General features: G+C 30.8%; 1 protein-coding gene across 2 annotated transcripts in view; it reads right to left on the minus strand.

The window, feature by feature from the left end:
* LOC130441269 (ribosomal protein S6 kinase alpha-5-like) overlaps positions 1–19,638 on the minus strand; it is a 193,218-nt gene that overhangs the window by 170,107 nt on the left and 3,473 nt on the right. Inside the window, exon 1 of one of the 2 annotated variants that reach the window (XM_056774864.1) lies at positions 13,069–13,789. The exons of the other annotated variant lie outside the window; for it this stretch is intronic. Within the exon in view, the coding sequence (XP_056630842.1) occupies positions 13,069–13,258 (190 nt within the window). The 5' untranslated portion in view covers positions 13,259–13,789. Of the gene's footprint in view, positions 1–13,068; positions 13,790–19,638 lie in introns of those variants that run through there. 2 annotated transcript variants of the gene reach the window in all.

Below are 19,638 nucleotides of genomic sequence, written 5' to 3' on the forward strand. Positions count from 1 at the left end.
CTATAAATTACATTTTTGATTGACCCTGGTTCTCGATATTCATCATAATATAGATAAAAGAGAAGGAAATACCACATAATTTTCATTTGAATTTAACACTTTCGGAAGGGCGTCTCGAGACCCGTAGAGGAAGGAGCCTTTTATTTAAGAACGCTACTGAGGACAGAGTAGTGAGGCGAATTGCTCTTATCTAGGCGCCCGGAAGAAAATTCGTACTAATTCACCCTTCTATTCTATTACACATAGAAAACATACATCCGACATACATCTCGAATATAGAGCAAACGCCTACTGCACCTCAGCCAATCATTTTTTCAAAAAGCTTCACTTTTGCGAGAGATAAATCCTCATACCAATACAAGCTATCTAAATAATCTACGTGACCAATACATAACTAACCAACCAATGTCTTTCCCTAAAACACTCTTTTTACTACCTGACCTGGATTGGACGGACAGCAAGGGAAAGTGGAAAAATTAAACACCAAAGTGTACTATCTCTAATATATTCCGAGCTTTCGAATACTTATGTATTTATCGTCTGGGAATAAATTAGTTAAGAATTGCGGTGTGATAAATTTGTAATATCATAAAAAACATTATTCATCAACTTCAAAATTCAATATTTAAATTGACACTCGATAGAATCGATATTTCTTGGAAAGGAATATTTGCCAGCTAGATTATGATCGTTTTTGTATTAGGAATGTAGCAAAACTAAACAACAAAGTGTACTATCTCTAATATATTCCGAGCTTTCGAATACTTAGGTATTCATCGTCTGGGACTGAAATTATGGTATGAAAGTATAACAACAATAAAATTTACTTACAATAAGTAGTTAAGATTGGTTTTAAATTGTGTTATTTCTTGTAAAAAGATAAATAAATTCATCGATTTCAAGATTCAGTATTCAAATTGACGCTTGATAGAAATATCAATTGATCAAGATATTGATTCTGGTTACTATAGAAATCATTATTAAATTTCATTGGTTAGATTATGAATGATGCTGATATATTATAGGTTAATTAATGACATTAAATTTGAAAGTTAGGTCGTTATGAGTGAAGTTGAATTTCATATGTTAAGGTGAGGTTAGTTAGTTGTCAATGGCGTTGAATTTTTTTTAAAATTTGTTTTCCCAAAATCTAAAAGATATACATAGATTGCGGTAAGGGCAGTATATGTTGTTTCTAAAAATAGACGTTTATTGTAGTTTCTCTCACTTGTCAAAACTTTGGCAAAGTAAAATGTATTATAAAACATGAACAAAAATTATGTTTCGTAAATTGATGAGGGGGTATTGTTATAAATTGGCAGTTATGCCTCATAGTAGATATTGAATTGCTTCGGTATTATCCTTATATTTGGTAAGTAAATCAACAAGAAAAAATGCAAAATTTTATAAATTGCTCTGTGTGTATTAAGTTAAGTTTTTAGAGAAGTTTGCATTTTATTATTATATTAAAAACGGCTCGCCAACGGCCTTAAAAAGGAATATCTTGGAGCTTCCTAAAAAGGTAATTTTATCAAAATCTGTCAAGAATAATATTGTATTATAACTTTGCAAACATCCTATAAACTTGAATTTCATTTTCCATAGTCTTCTCCACTTCAATTTAATAATAATATATTTTTAATAGCAAGTTCTATATCTGGTATAATTACTTTTCGGGTGTACTGAATATTTCCAACGAAATGAATATATCAAGTGCATTTTCTCATTAATAATGAAATAACTCAAAATATAGTACATATCATAGAATACATTTCCCACGCTAAAAATTTTATTTGTTGATTTGAAAAACGTGTGGTTGTTTTACCATATATTAATCATTTAAATAGAAAAATTCAAAATATGTTATTCGTAAACATGTTTTTATAACACACAACAACTAACTTCAAAGTAAACATTTTCGAGTTTATTGTACTTTGTTTATTTCTACCAACCAAATCGCATTTACTATCTACACTGATTTAAAGGAATGCATTTTAATATTTTGTTTTGTTATTGTTCAATATATATTTTTAGTAAAAAACCGTTCGTGGTGTGAAAAATATAGACATTCTCAAGTTAAAATAACATTCAATGAACAAAAAACGAAACGAAATGAACGTTTTCAAAATTTTTAATTCATCTGATCCTTTGAAATGTTTTATAATGCGGGAAAAAAACTATATCCTGTCGTGGTAATACTAGTATTAATTTTTTTTCTCGTTTTATAAACCATTTCAAAGGATAAGATGAATTCAAAATTTTGAAAACGTTCATTTCGTTTTGTTTTTTGTTCATTGAATGTTTTTTGCCCTGGTGATACTAGTAATTTTCAAAATTTCTATAATTACTTTATCAGTTCTTAATAAGTATGCTAAATTTTCGAATCTTCTGATCATTTAAGTATGTAACTGGAAAGATTTCGTTCACCACTGGGTTGGCGATAATACCATGGATAATGGTACGAATTCATAAAATAATAATATTTAATTGTTTCTTAATAAAATTCGACTTATACTGTGAAAAAAAAACACCTTAAAAATTACAGTGTTTTTAAATTCAAGCGACAAATTTAGGTGATTGCTCGTATGAAATTAACATGGGTCTTTCCTATAACAAAATTTTCTCAGATCACCTTTTTCCAAGATATCGCCCTTAAAAGGTGGAGACTAAAATTGAGTTTTATTTTTTTTTTCGAAAATTTCAGTATTGCTAGAAATTTTAAATTCTGTAATTTTTGGGCACTCGCAAAGAACTAACCACGGATATTTTTTCAATATTCCTGTTACATTATACGGTGGTGAAATTATCAACCCTTATTTTATTTAATATAAAAACTATTTTTCAAGATAAACTTTTATGAAATAAAATTGAAACTTAGAATGCTTATTTTATTTAAAAATATTTTTTATTCATGAATTTTTTCCAAGCACTGCAATATTTGCAAGCTACGTTATGTTATGAACACATTGTATACAATTCCTCTGGCTGCTGGTTCTTATGAAGAACGTACGTTGGGAGTATTATAGCAACATGTGAGATATTCCGATGTATTTTCGACAGGTGCATAACCTATAATTACGATTTTGACCTTCACGTCTGTGACTTTTTAAATTTGCAATTGAATCGCAAATTTGCGTCAAAATATATTCAATCAAATATTAAATACTACACTAAATGCGCATATTTTGTTTGAAATTGAATACATAAATTCGGTTCTTTATTTATCACCAACGAAAACGGAACATAAATCAACCTTGGTGGAAAGAACGACCAATCACAGTACTCGTACTTTGAAATTAGATTATTATAACATCACTGTACTGGTCAGTGGTATGTTATGTATCCGTCGCTATACTTAACGGGTATGTATATATTTCATTCTCCTCACCTCTTCATTGCTTAAGTCTGGGAATAGAAAATAATCCGAGGTAGCAAATTTTGCGAATAGCGTGCATTAGGTAGGGATTCAAGCTTTAATCCAATAATTTGGGCCATTGCAAAAACGGATGTGTGAACTGATGCATTGTCTTGATGAATTCCTAGCAAAACATCCGTCAACTCCTCACAAAGGCAATTTAAAAACCAAAGTCTAATTTTCTAAAATTTAATAAGATACCTTGGAACCAGCGCGAACTAAGTAAGTGTATTTATTATTAGTTTTGAGGGACACACGTGCCTCCTCGCGAAACTTTATGTAACTTATTCACAGACTGGCTGCAGTGAAGGTGTAGTCGAAACGTTACTTTGGAACAGTTATCATGATAAAATACTTTATACGAAAAAAAATCTCTTTGGTGTTTATAGAAATTCCAGATATTTATTTTCTGACGCACGTTACGATAATCAAGTTATCGTCTTCAGAGATTGAAGATATACAAAATTGTCTCATACTTTCCTGTATATAAAAACATTGTCTATCTAGCGCGGTATTCAAATTTCCATAATGCTTTCATAAAATTAATTGATCTCGTTTGTATCCCCTCTAATTTTTCTCTTTGTCATTTGTTTCTGGAAATCTCATTCTACTTTAAAAGAGATAAAAGACAAGCACTTGAGCAACAAACACCCATTTCATCGTCCAACTGCGTTGGACTCATTTTAGAGAATTTCTTGCAACTTGATTCTACAGTTTCATTTAATACTAGATGTTCACTGTTTATGATTTTATTTTATTGAGAACCATCGTAATATTCACAGTTTTTTCTAATGTGACAATTGGCGCGGCGTTCATTAAAAAAGTTTACGGTTTTCACATCAATTATTTCCAAAGTAAAAACCATGTACACTGGTTTTCTAACAGTTTACACCTCAATTTAGGGATCTAAAATGAAATATTTTATAGCCCTTAAGCACAAAGTGTAAGTCAGCAATTGGAAGATTATGATATTCGTCAAGCAAAAACATGATAATTTTTTACTGCGTAAACATTCACTATAAGGGGGCATTCATTAATTACGTGAGCTTAGAATGGTGGTGGAGGGGTTCAATGAAATCTCAACAATTTGCGTTTAAACCGAGGAATTATTTTAAAAATTCATTTTGCCAACAAAAATAAATCTCATGGCTATTAAAATCATTCAGTTTATGAGCAATAAAGAGAATGATAAAACTATTGATAATGAATGTTGTAAGACGAAGAGCTATATGACACGCAAGAATTATTTGAAGACTCTTAAGCTTCCATTTTGTAGGTTAAACTATGGACTACAGTTTTTTCATTAAATGTTATGTCACTCACAAAGTTGACGGTTACGTTTATTTGAGCCACCTTTATAATTCGTTTCTAGTTCTTCATTAATTTCTTTTACCCCCAATTAAGTCTATTTTTTACCAAAATCTTCTATTATCCTTCAAGTCATTCCATAAATATTGGAATCATTTTTCCTCTCGAGTTTTTTTATTATTGCCATCTTTAAATTGACCTCAATGTTAATCCCAACTCTACTTCGTTATCGCAGATCAAATATTATTTCAACGGCGATAGGACAATTGACAAGGCAAAAGTCGCCATGACAGGGTTCAAGGTAGATTTCGCGAGTAGATTGATAATAGTGATTTTATTGCCGACAGGATGCATAACTATGAAATTAAGAATAGGTAATAAAAAAAAATGGAAATTATATGGAAATGATTTATCAGAAAATTGCTTTTGATTATACACATAAATTGATTGATTTAGGAAACATTTCATAGGAAATAGAACAAGATTTTTGAAAATATTATTATGACGAAAATCGAGAAATAATATCTTGTCTAGACATGTCAATATCTGATTCTCATTTTTCAAGAAATCGTAACTTGTTCACTTCTATTATTAAATATTAAACTTTATTGCAATTTGAGGTAAAATGGTAAGTCAAATACAATAAAAACATGTCCAGAGGTTAGCAAAGGAAGTAATACTCTCAATTACACTGTCTGACGCGCTTTTAGATAACCAAGGTAAACATTTTACCTTCAGTCTCTGAAGACGATAACTAGGTTATCGAAACGCGTGGCAGACAGGGTAATTATGAGCGTTGGTGTGGTGGTTCAGTATCAACTTAGTTAATAATAGCGATGTTCATATGTGTGAATTAGTCGTTCGTAAATGCCAAAGATGGGTTCTAAGTTCCTATCCGGTCATTTTGATCTCTCTAACTCCAACCAAGACCTAACCTAACCAATATTGCACAACGACTTGCTTACTAACCTTCAAAATTAATCTAAGAACATTTGCAGTAGATTGGAAAAATGAACAGAAGAAATTTTTGGATCCTTTATAATCTGTCCGAACAGAACAAAGCTAATCGATCTATTAATTTCAACGTGTTGCTTTAAAGGTACCATACAAACCCGTTTTTTGAGTGTTTGATTATCGGAGTCGAAAAATGAGTATATGTGATAATTCTAAAACGTAAAAGGCAGTAGTTCTTTCTAAATCAATCACCACGAAGTACTAATGGACTTAATTTCAATTGTGTTTGGTGGACTATATACGGAATTGTTCTTTCTAAAGTGCTGAAATATGGACTAAACTGTTAATGCAGATCTTTATTGAGAATAGGATCGGATGAATTGATTATTAATTGACATGTATCCTGTAATTGTCAACAGAAAAGGCTTTATTCTACAACAACATAATACAGGACCGCAGTGTGCAAGTGCAAAATTAAAGAATTGGTGTGGTAGGTAGACTGCCTTACCCAGCAAACCGATGTTGTTTACTCCATCTTCAAAAAATCAACAATGCTAGTTTGACTTTAAACTGGCGGTAATAATAGCTTAATATCAAGGAATAGAAAACAGATCGAAATTTGGAGCTAAATTACCCTACGAAACTTACAGCCAAGCCAGCATAACTCGCATACTCGGAAATGTTTGAGTTTCGAATTATCCTTGATCTGTTGTTTGAAACACGGCACTGTTGTCGAGATCTATCGTTTTTATGCTTTCCAGATTATGTCCCCAGTGAATGAGATCTTCAAGTATAGCTGTGAAAACTTGATATTACTCGCGGAAACAAATTTTTAATTAAACAGTTTCACATCAACGTAAAACCACAATTGAAGAAAATATCGAACAGCAGTGTTTCGGAAGGGAAATTATACTCCTTCAAAACAATCACGTGTTTATAAAAAAACTTTGTAATCCTAGGTTACCTAAAAGCTAACTACTGAAAAGCCACTATAATAGAATGTGTATTCACCACAGTTATTATTTATTAAGTTAATAAACACGCAAACGAACATTGACATGGTATTTCTAAAACCTCACTTTACACCAGCGACTCCAGTGGTATACGCGGTAGCCATCTCTTTTTTTATCCGACAATCAACAGTACTCCGAATCAGCAAATTCATTCCCAAGATCAAAACAGTGTCATTAAAGTAATTATATATTCGTTGGAAACACTATCATGTTTTTCATGCAATTATTACTACAGAGAGATTCAGTCTAGGATTGTCCTTGGGTACAAACAGTGTTTATAATAAAATTGCTTTAACTTCATCACCATCATCAAATGTATCAAATGGAAAAATCAATTAGAGAAAACGCAAGAAATGTAACAAATTATGGAAAATGTTTGTCTGAATACCAAGAAATAGTATGAAGTGCCTTGTAATAATTTTTGTTATGTAAGACAAACATCTCAGTATTTAGAACACAGATTAAAAATTATAAAATCATAAAAACATCGAAAAAGTAGGATTTTGTCAAAAAGTACAATATTTACCTGGAGAGAGATAGGGATTAAGAACTAACAATAAAGTTTATGGTTAACCCTTCTTGCAATCACAAGGAGATCAACTATGTACAACTGAAAAATATTTCAATAAAATATTCGATACTATCTATATTTTTTTTGAAATTTTATTATTGTTGGGAATAATAGAATTATATAATTTAAAATTAATAACGAATACTACAGAAACCACAATCAATATCTCAATCAATATATCTATCACTCAAATGGAATATTGAAGTTTGAAATCGATGAAACTAATGTTTTTCATAAAAAATGACACAATTTACACCTGCCGCAAATCTTAACTAATTATTGTAAATAAATTTTATAATTGTTATACTTTTATACATTCAAGAGCTCGGAATATATTAGAATTAGTACACTTTGGTTTTTAATTTTACTACATTCCCACTATATAATAGATTCTCATTCCTTGAAGAATGGTAAGTTGGAATTAGCAGTTTTCTTTTAAACGAGACCTTCGTAGAGTGTCATAATTTCTCACGTGATACACTTAATAAGTCCTAGCGAATCTGCACAAGATATTTTTTACAAGAGAACGAACCAGATATAGTAGCATATGACAACCTTAAATCTGAGGCCATAGGTGACCATAATTTTGAAACACCCACCCGAGTTTCGATCCAAAAAGTACTAAATATTGTGCAGCAGGATTTGAAATTATACTCACACAGAATATAATACCAATTTATCACTTATATATAAAAATAAGCAATATTAGTGGAGAAATGAAGTTTACAAATTGTACAAAACAACATACATTACACTCTATTTTATTTAAGAAATTATTCTTATTCGATAAACATTTTAAAATGATCTTAGCTATATGTAATAAATCAATGAGTGTCTTCATGTCAAAAATTTGATCAAACTTTTAAAGCGGGACATTTGGTTGCCCCCGCAGGAATCTAAGGGAAGCCGGGACATGACATGGTACCGAAAGCGGAACGACTTGATATTGAAAAAGTGAATATGTTTTCTAATATGTTCAAATGACAGTAATTATGAAGATTCAGCCTTCTGTAAAGGATTATTATAATCCATTGTTTCACTGTTCCATGAAAGTTTATCTCGTGCATTTTATGTTTCAATCCCGCTATGTTTTTACAACTTCTACTAAATCCTTACATCAATCTATTTTGTCCTTATAATAATTATTATTGTTGACAACTAGATGTTTCGTTTCGAATGTTATTGAAATAAAGGAGAGATGAGAATTAACAACTTAACCTTGATTTTGAATATACCTAGACAGCTTTGTACTTTGATATTAAGTATGTAATATCATTCAAATGCGATTTCTACAATTTTATACAACTATAATTTTATTGCATTTCCATCACTTGTAGCATAACACAATGAGTACATACGTTGCTTGATTCAAGGTAGAGGTTATTAATTTTGAGAATTTAGCAACATTTTCTGGACTTCCCTTAACGAAAAAGATAATATATTTTTTTTCAGTTCATATATTCACATATCTATGTATTTCTGTGGTATCTTTGGAAGTAATTTGAATTGCATGTGAAATGAATTTACACTGAGTGTATTGTTTCAATAACTTCTTTACAAAGGGCTTCACCAACCTAGTCACTAATCTACCAGATTTTATCTTGGTTATATTCTGAAATAGACCTTGGCAATTTTTCCCTCCTAACATTTTCATATTTACTTACTCTTCGGCTCTTCAATCCAAACATGACTTTGACATTTATCAAACCTTGACCAATTTCTAATTTTTTCTAGCTCTAACGTTTTTGTTTTACAGAATCTAACCATATTTTACTATTGCTCTCATTCCTTCTATTTTTTTTCTATAGAATGTTTAGTTTTAATGATATTTTATATTTGTAAAGGTTACTTAACTCTAAATTATTTCCAATTTTTCAAATAGGTCAACCCCTTATTGGTTCATATATGTTTTTTGCAATTTTTCTTTCAAAAGTAATAAGCATTTTTTCCTTATTTTGAATTGTAGTTTGAGCTACATAAATGACAATAGGTTTAACCTCGTAATTTATTTTTGATCTTCAAGAATAAGAAGAAAAATCATTGCTTTCCAGAGAAGTACTGTACGGCGGATGACCAATCAATTCGATGCTTTGACTGTTCAAAAACGTTCTTGTTTGAACTGATGTGTGAGACATTCGTCTTCGGCGATTGGTTTCCTTCATACTTTCTGACACTTCTGGCAAACAAATGCTGGTCACCATTCGGAATTGACCATTCTACGTTGCTCTTATGGAACGGTGGCGACATGTCCAGTAATCCCGATCTTACAATATTAATTTACACACAGGATCGATGTTTTCAGGCATAACAGTCAATTTTGAACGACCTGTAGCGAAGTACGACCATCAGGTTCTGAAACACATTTTTTTCGCCATTTTTTCCAAGTTGTAGGACGTTTCTATATTTGCTTGAATCCTGTTCGACGATAATTCTAGATAATTCGTTTTGAATTTTAGATAGTGAGAAAATTATCGAAAGGAAATGTCGAATTTTTAATCGTGAGTCCATAGGAATTATTCCCAGTCAAATTCATGTATAAAGTAGTGTATACACCAATGTGTAATAAGATTTCAAATAACTTGACAATGAATTTTTTATTTATTTTATTTTTTTATATACTTATTCAAAAAAACGTTTCAGCATCAAACATGATTCGTAGATATGTAAATTATATACTTTTTAAGATCGCCGTTCCTCTATTTTTACGTAGTTTCCGATTTATCGTACACAAATGGAAAACAAACGCTCTCATTTATCATCTATAACAGACTGTTTATCTACATCTGAATTGGGAAAAATAATATTTTGAAAGACATTCAGATACATACGAAAGTTGTTCGTTGTTCGATGATAAGAATAAAAGCAATGAATATAAAAGGTTTATTTCAAAACAGTACTTTTCAGCCACACAAACATTTGTTTATTGAAGAATCAACATTTTTTTTATATTAGAATAAATACGAGGTATAATAAAATGAAACTGAGAAAGAATTTTGATAGAAACCATTACTTAAGTTGCATCTAATTCAAAAATGTGTTTCATGTGTCGAAACAAACAGTAAATCCATTTCGACTTATCAGTCAGTATTATAGTTAGTTTAGTGACATCGGGTTTGCAGAGTCTGTTGTGAAAAATGCAAAATGTTTTGTTCTTCTAAATTAATGACGAGAAATGGTCTGAAAAACATAAAAACGATGTTTGAAAAGCTACTAGTAACTTGTCACAAATCTCTTTCGATTCATGTCTGATTATATCCGATTTATTCACCAGATTTAGCACAATGTGACCTCCCACTCTTCCCCAAAAGAAAAAATGTAGTAAAACCATGACCTTAAGAAGACCATGACATCGCGAATGGAAAGCGTTCCAGAAGAAACATTCTAGAAATTTAGTCATGAAATCAACATGGGTATAAAAGCATTGATAGCCAAAGCAGTTTTTTGAACGACATTAAATCTAATTTCATATTACGTTCTCTTGTTTTTAATAAAATGAATCACAGTATTTTTTTATCCCACCTCGTAATAATGATTTAAGTACCTACGTATTATTTTTTTTAATGTATCAGAATAGAAGCAAATTTCTAATGTATGGTTTGTATTTCAAATTATTTCTCAATCTCCTTCTACCAACCGGTCCAATTGTGAATTAAATCTTGGCGCAGCCCCTCAAATTATTGCAGGTACACTATGCGGAATGGAATATACAAAACGACACGACGCGACGCCAAAGAGAATATATACAGTGAGGGAACGGATACATTCATTTTCTACATAACTATGAATGTAAATTAACAATTTTGAAATTGATCACTTTTTAAACTCTAAAAATTTGGCATTAGCAACAAACAGATCAATTTATTACCAAAGAATTTTGTTGTACCGGTCGATTTCACTACTCTTTACAAGTTTCGAATATAATCTTTGAACTATTAACTAATTCCCTAAGTGTATTTAAATTTTCATGTGAAGCTGGGAAATTTGGATTCCAAGATATCTTTGAAAGCATTTTAAGTATTCTATATGTATAGACAAAAAGTCATAGATCTTGTCATTCAGCCCAATGCGTATTTTGCGCATCCAGATAACATTATTTTGGCCATGATAACAGATTCCAGGGAACAAATTAGGGAACTGAGATTGCGAATAATACTGAAAACAACAAAAATTGCATCACAAGAAACTCAATTAAGTGTTAGAACTTTCCCAATACCATCAATTAATTTTGAAGTAAGTGAGTAAGATGATCTATTGGTAAAGCTTAACGGTTACAGAACCATTGGTTTTTCGGTATATTACAGAAGCAGACCTTCAAGAAGCAATCGAAGTAAAAAGGAAGTAGGATATCCCTAAATTCCATTGCCATACATAGGTACAGCAGAAAAGATGGTTTTATAAAAGTAAAATTGAAGTCACAAACTTTTAAAACCAAAAGGGAATATAACTATCAACAGCTAACAGTAAATTTTAAAGGTCTTGAGATATCAAAGGTTTTGACATAGGTTGGGTGGTAGGACTGGAACGTGAACGAGCTCAATAAGCAGTCACCTCTACGTTGTAAGCTCTGGGTTGAGTTTTTTTCTACTCTGTTTTTAATCTTGCGGACCCTGTAGATATTAATATTTACTGGGGACTATGATTTTGCTAAATAAAAGTATCTATAATCTCAAAATATTAAAATATGTTTAAAGAAGTCTAAAAGGAAATGTTCCTTTTTTCTAAAATTTGGCTTTTGATATGCCCAGAGGACCCTCAAGAAAACATTTTATTTTATATTTAAAAATGCTGAAACTCCTGTGATCGACAAAACAACAGAGCAAATTTTTGTAACTTTTAGTAAATTAGAATACACACTTCATTCAAGCTTCAAAAAATAATCATGTAAACCTCACAATGTGAGGACTAGGTATGTTTAAAGACAATTATTATTGAAAAAACACAAGTGTTATATAGTGTGAAAAAAAACATGAAATTGACATTCTTCAATGTGAAAATGTAGCACATATACTTTAGATAAAAACAAGTTTACATTCAGTTTGAGAAGTTTTTTAAACTACAACAAAATATTTAGAAGCTCTTGCAAGTTTTTTATATACTAGTAAAAAACTAGATGTAACTTGAAAAAACAGTGGCCAATAAAAACGATTATGCGGGTGTGAAATACCAAATCTTGCAGAAAAAAGGGATAATAGCTTGTTGTTAAATGAAGCAAATAACGGTTACATGTTGTGCAATAATATAATAAATGATTCTTTTTCAAAAAAATTCATATCATATGTTTAATCTTAGTATTATGACATCAGAATTTTTAGAATGGTTGAAGAATATTGCAATATTTGTAAATATTAAGATAAGATAGGTATTTGAAATAAATATTATAGGTAAATAATTGGTATACAATACTTTTATATGATTATTTATTTTATTATTAGGAATCGACGGATAGAATAGAATTATTTAGTGCCTAATATTACTTCCAATGATTTTAATAACAAGAATACGTGATTTATCGAAAAGATTCATTCTTTTCTCTATTGCAAACAAAAATACTGACATTGATAACATGGCAAATGTCTACCTTCAGTTAATATTTCATTTTCAATAACTATTTTCCATTAGATGGAAACTGACTGATAAAAAATATTAAATTTGAACGTTTGTATTATATATTATTATTATATATTATTATTATATATTAAGATAATAATAATATTTAAATGAGATTATCTTTATGATAATAGAGGGTTTCAGTAGGTATAAAAATTTCAGACAAACCGATAAACATAACTGTCGAAATTTGCACTTACCGTTTGGCTCACTTTTTCTAATGTGGGTATCCAGTTCTTCTTGAGTATATTCAGGTTTCCTTTTAGATTCACTGGAGGTAGTACACACTTTAGTCCTTTTCAACGCTTTTCCCATGTTTATTATACCGTCCGTATCAGACGAATCGCCTTCGAAGAAACCACTTTCTTTAGTTTTCTTGTGGGAACGCATTTTCAAAAAAAAAAATGTTCAAATACCAAATCACCACTGACAGTTACCTCATTTTTTAACTATAATCAATAGTCTTTGAAATCATCATTAAAGATATATAAATATGAAAAATACTTCAAATTATTTACTTAGTTTCAGGTTGCTTAATCTGTTATTAAAAGTAGGTCGAGAAATAACTGTTAAGAAAGTCACAAGTTTCTTCAGAATGCGCATATATTCTTCCGGAATGCACTATTTTATCAAAAATATTCACTTTATTGATACTTTCACGAAAGACACTATCACAATGTTTCGAAACTTGAAATGTATCCTTGTTGTTGTCAATAAGTTAGGTTATGTTCAATATTGCAATGAAACACTACTATCAACTTACAAAACTTGAACGATTCGTACAAATTTAACAAAATTCAATGTTTTCACACTTATATAATAGTATTTTTTCAACTTATGTACACTAATTCTTCATCAGTAATAATAAACTAAAACAAATTCCCGTCCGAACGCTCTTCTACGCGAGTTACTTTGTATCTGAAATTGAAATGTAATGGGTATCCGTGTTCTGCTTTGATCGCTACTGCAGCGATGCCATATTTTCCACAATTTACGAAAAATAATGAAAATTTATTCTTAAAAAGGGCTGGTAATACATTTAAATTTAGCAATGAAGGCAATAAAGATTTTGAAAATGGCTTTATTTTAAATTCGTTAAAGAATACTTTGTACATTTTTCAAATATATTTTTAAACATAAATTGATTGAAATAAAATCATACATTAGGAGATAATTAATTATATTTCATATATTCAAGGCTTCGAAATAATTTATTATCATCAGAGATACTAGTTATTCTACTTTACTCATATACTGATTTGTCTAAACTTTGCGGCAATGATAAAATATAGGACATCTTTCGAATTTACAAACGAGAAACGAATAGTGTGGCAACGCAGCCCCATAATTCTCTGTACTTCGTTCGTTGTCGTTCCCATCTTCGTTCTTATTTAAAGATTAAGTTTATTTTACAGGATTTGATATTTTGTTAATAAAATATTTGAACTTTACACTAAATGACATAAACAAAACTTATTTTGAATAATTGTGAACTTTGAATATATTTGTTGTTGATTAGAATTTGTGGTGTGGTGGGGTCGAAGCAGTGACAATGAGAGTCAGAAATATAAAGATAGTACAGATTAATAAGACAGAGATGGAGTAGTGACAACAAAATCAGCTGCTCAGTAGCTATTTGTAGTTACCCTTGCAATTATTTGGTTTCAGAAATCTTCTGCACGGAGTGATAGGAAAGGTGGGCAGTGCAGCGGCGAACAATAAAGATTTTTTTAGGTAAAAATGTTTTGAGCGGGTATTTCGATTATTGGATAAATTAAGAAAAATATTAACAAATATCATACAGGTACTCATATAAAGTGATAATTATAATCCCTTATATGTTTATATAAGGGATAATTATATTTGATATTAGCTGTTGACTCGCCAAAATAGGAAATATATAAGGAATATGTGAGACGATCCAATGAGTTTTAGAGATACCTACAGAAAAGACATTGATAATTTTGAAATTTTTTAATGGGGAAAGTTAGTCTGTAAATATCACATAAGGCTAACGGTAAATCTGAGATCTAATAAAACCTAGGAATGAAATTCATAATATATAACGAACAATATGTAATATATAAATATTTGAATACATTTCCGAATAACTTCCATATTTCATATTGACTAGCATTTTTATTGCTTTAGCTTATTCTTAGTATTTTATTGATGTACTTAGTACATAAATGTAATTATATAAACTAAATGAACAAGTTAATGATGTAATAAAAAATTAATTCACGTTTGAATGACAATATATGAATACTAAACGTTGCAAAATAATATAATTATGAGGATGGTCCCAGAAGAAGCTAACCCAACAAATAAAATACAAAAATTTTGGAAAAAAATATATTTATGTTTCAACGTAAACTCTTTTTAGCCCCATACACTTTTCCCAGCGATGTTCAATAAGTTGCTCAAAATAGCCGTTAACTGGCGACGTCAACTCTCCATTGTTGGAAATTATTTGATCACCAAGCCATTTTTCCAAGTCTGGAAACACCAAAAAATCCGAGGGGGATAAAGCTGACGAATAGATTAGCAATTTGAATTTTAATTCATTAATATTGGTCATTGCAATAACGATTATGTTAGCTGGTGCAATGTCTTGATAAAACAACACTTTCTTCTTAGCCAAATGCAGCCATTTTTACTTGATTTCTTCGATCAAACGTTGCATTTATTTCGCATAATACTCGTCGTTGATAGTTTTTCCTTTTTCAAGATAGTCATTGAAAACTATCCCAAGCGCATCCAAATAAACCGACGCCATGAGCTTTCCTGCATATGGAACAGTATTTGCCTTTTGTCGTTTCTCCCTTTTCAGTCCATTGTTTTATTTGTTTTTTTGTTCAGGGCGTGAAGTGATGGACCCACGTTCCATCCATTGCCAAACGCGGCACCCATCTTGCGCACAGCTTTCTAATGTCCAAATTTCCATTTAAAATGCGATGTACTACACTTTTTGAAATCCCGTAGCGTAGATTGTGTACTTTCGTTTGTTAAATCACTCAATGATATCAACATTTTGATCTAACCTAACATGGTTAAAATTTCTTATGTCCGTTCACTGATTATTGGGATTATTTATTGGAGTTTTCATATTCTCATATTTATGTTGTATTATTTTTCTAACGATATAAAAACCAATTTTTAACATTTCTTCATAAACACGTATCCCTTCCTGTGGCGACCATGTTCTAATCTGTAATTGTGGTATTTGTATCACTATAAAGAAGAATAAATAGTTAATTATTTATGTGTCACGAATGGGATTGATTATACAACACATTCTACTAAAATACACCATAGTCTGCAAATATTTTCTCTACATTATAGGCAACACGTTTTACAGCAAATGTTGGGAGATTTTCAGGATTACTGTTTCGATAGTCGCTGAAATTTTTAGTACTATAGCATATACCGTAAGCAGTTTTAATATTTTGACTAATTAAGTGTTTATTATTATTAAACTTTGAAAAATTATCTCTCTTAGGGAAACATATCATAATTAATGACTAATAATTTATTCAAATCTTTTTAAAATCCGAAGTTATTAATTAACAAGTTTCCGTTTTCCGAGAATATAACTTTTATATTTTCCATATAATAGTTAGATACAAATACCTTAAACAACAATTAGTCTCTTGTTGACTTTTATAATAAATATATAATTATATTTATCATTCAATAATTATAGTAAATAATATTAAGATGTTTTGACGATTGGTTAATTATTGTTGTACTGAACTTTCTACTCGTTTTCAGAAATCTGTACATTGTCTATACGTATGTAGTAGTTACAGATATAGAGTGAACGGAATCTTTTGATGTATACAGTTTTGCCACATTATAAAGTCATTTTAATTTCAAACACACAGTGATAGCGAAAATTTGAATTCTTTTTAGAAGCCAATCGTAGATCAACACTATATTCACGTTCTGGTTCTGGTCACTCCCACCATACAATTCGCTTATTGGTCATATATAAGTGAAGGTAGGATTCCGTTAGGTTGCCTACTATCCCAGCTGTTATCTCCTTCTATAGCATACACCACGTTTGATTAATAGTGCTCTCATGGATGGTGTTCTGTACTGTTTAAGATCGACACCATATTTATGTTCTGGTTCTGGACACTCCGACCATACAATTCGCTTATTGGTCATATATAAGTGAAGGTAGGATTCCATTTCATTTCCTACTATCCCAGCTGTTATCTCCTCCTATAGGATACACCACATTTGATTGATAATCTCATGGATGGTGTACTTAAAGTCCAGAGCTTTCGAAGTTTCTTGACTTTATCATGTTGAGTAATAAGGGGAATTAAGTTTTTGTGGCTCTATCCTATTAAAAACTTAAGTTCTCTTAATCTTATCTAATGGTTTTATTTATAATCTTATAATTATTGCTATATTCTAAAAATTTTTAGAAAATCACAATATTTTTATAAATTTAAACCATATTAAGGATTCTCAAATATTTCAAATTCTTTTGGAAGTAACCGTGTATATAAATATATTGTATTAACTAAATATTCCCAAGTACATGACAAAAATATTTAACTAGTGTTTATTGGATTATTGCCACAAAGCGGTTGTCCTTGATAAATATTTTTTTTTTTTGAATTTTTCTACATTGGATTTCTGGGATATAATGACATTATACTTTCGTTCTCGTTTGTGCAAAAAGAAAACAAACATCCCACTCAAACACTCACACACTGTCATTAGCATATTTGGTGTGATGATAAACTTAATAGCACAAGAAAATTTTTTATTTTTAAAACAAATTATATAAAATGAATTCTCATCGAAAGTATTAATTTTGAGAGTTCTTAAAAAATTATTCCAAATAGTTTATTCTCAACGAAAGCATTCTAGTTCTTCCAGAGGCATTGGAACACATGAATTTCACAATGGTTAATGCATTTAGGGCACGTTTATTGAGTTTATTGAGTTTCCTGTGTGACAAGACGCATTTTCGGAGATTTTGATTTACTGTTTGACCTTAAAAGTTTCACATAAGTTTCTTTTACACTATAGCCAAGTATGTGGCAAAATCTGTTGGAAATTGAAGACTCTGTATAATACAGTTTCACTAAACCCACTTGCTAGATCAAGTTCAACTGGTATTAAACGTGTCTACAGCATGTCAACATTCAATTCGTATGCGTCCAGTGTTGCCATATGGAACATTACGTTGCGAGTTTCAACAATTAATTTCCATACTACTTCAATGAGAGCTAAACCAAACATAATGATTTATTGGGATTGTACTCTTAAATAACGTGATGAAAATACATTTTGAAGACATCTTACAAAACATATAGAGATGCCTCGAAACTTTCAATCAGCATCGGGGGCGAAGTTATTACAACAAATCGTAACCTATCTTTTGAAATGTCAACCTAAAGTACAGTTTCTACTTGAGAAATATATGCTCACACTACAAGCTTTTAAATTGCCTAAAAATGTGCTTTCCAAATCGTTATAATCAGAGAACCTCTCAATTTAACTAAATTTTGTTCCACAAATTTTTACAAGGACCATTTGGAGGAAGAGCGACTCTTCGAACCCTTCCGTTGTTAGATAACTCGATAAATTGAAAAGAATAAAGTTACATAAATAATATCATGATAGTGATCCATCCCATGTCGTTTACTTCTAACAGTAGCTACATGAACACGGATGATATTGAACGTCCAGGACGGTAATTTACTGTGAATACAGAAAAGTGCTACCACAGAGTGTTATCTTACATCACGACAATGCGCCAACCCATTCGTTTGTTATTGTGGCAGGAAAATTAGTCGAAAATTAGTTCACCTGATCTGGCCCTCCATTAAGATCAATACCGTTTTCCATGCATTCGAACCAATTGTAGAAGAATTTTTTTCCATTCCGATTGTTGTTCCAAAACATATTCAAAATTCAAAACAAAATTGTGCCACGAGATTGCGGATTTACTCACAAACAAGCAACGAACCAGAGTGGAGACAAACGAAAACGAACCAAGCAAGCCGGCAGCTGATTGCATCTTCCAACAAGTTTCCTGAACGTTTCCCATGACAGGCTTATGTTCTACTCTACTGCTACAAAATGTTTTGTGAGCTTTCTTTCAACAATGATGTCAATGACAAGACGTAGGCGACCTCTCACTTGATCAACAGATCTGAATATCTACATGGAGAGGCAATATATTGGTGGTTAACTATTGCCTTCCGACAAGTAGAATGCAAAATTTTTAATTTTAGCTATTATCCGATTCCGGCTTTGTACACGACTTAATTCACAGACAGATCACCACCTCATTACACAGTTTTACTTAAATGGGAGAACTTTACCATTAATTACACTGGTTAACTCTGATTTTGTCACACGAACATGAACGATGATTTTTATTTGTATTAAAAAAATATTATTTTGTTTTAGTCACATCCAGTTTGTTTTGACAGCTATAAATTCTTTTCTCACCTCATTTACGTGTTTTTGTTTGAATAACTTAACTCAGGCGATTGTATAACGATTGAATTCAACTAAGTTACGTTTATTACATTGTAAATATGCTGCGAAAGTGTTATAATAACCCGGACAGTTTTTGTTATGTGGTGGAGAATTAATCTTTACATTTCAAGGTCGAAGATTGACGCCATTCATTGAAAAGTGTTATTGAGACCATTTTTGTTTTTCTGTGCGTCACCAAGATAAATCCTGGGTTCCACATATATGTTTTGTAATGTGTAAGAATCCTATTGGGTTGG

Source organism: Diorhabda sublineata, chromosome 3 (assembly GCF_026230105.1).
Source record: "Diorhabda sublineata isolate icDioSubl1.1 chromosome 3, icDioSubl1.1, whole genome shotgun sequence".
In the NCBI taxonomy this organism is placed as follows: domain Eukaryota; kingdom Metazoa; phylum Arthropoda; class Insecta; order Coleoptera; family Chrysomelidae; genus Diorhabda; species Diorhabda sublineata.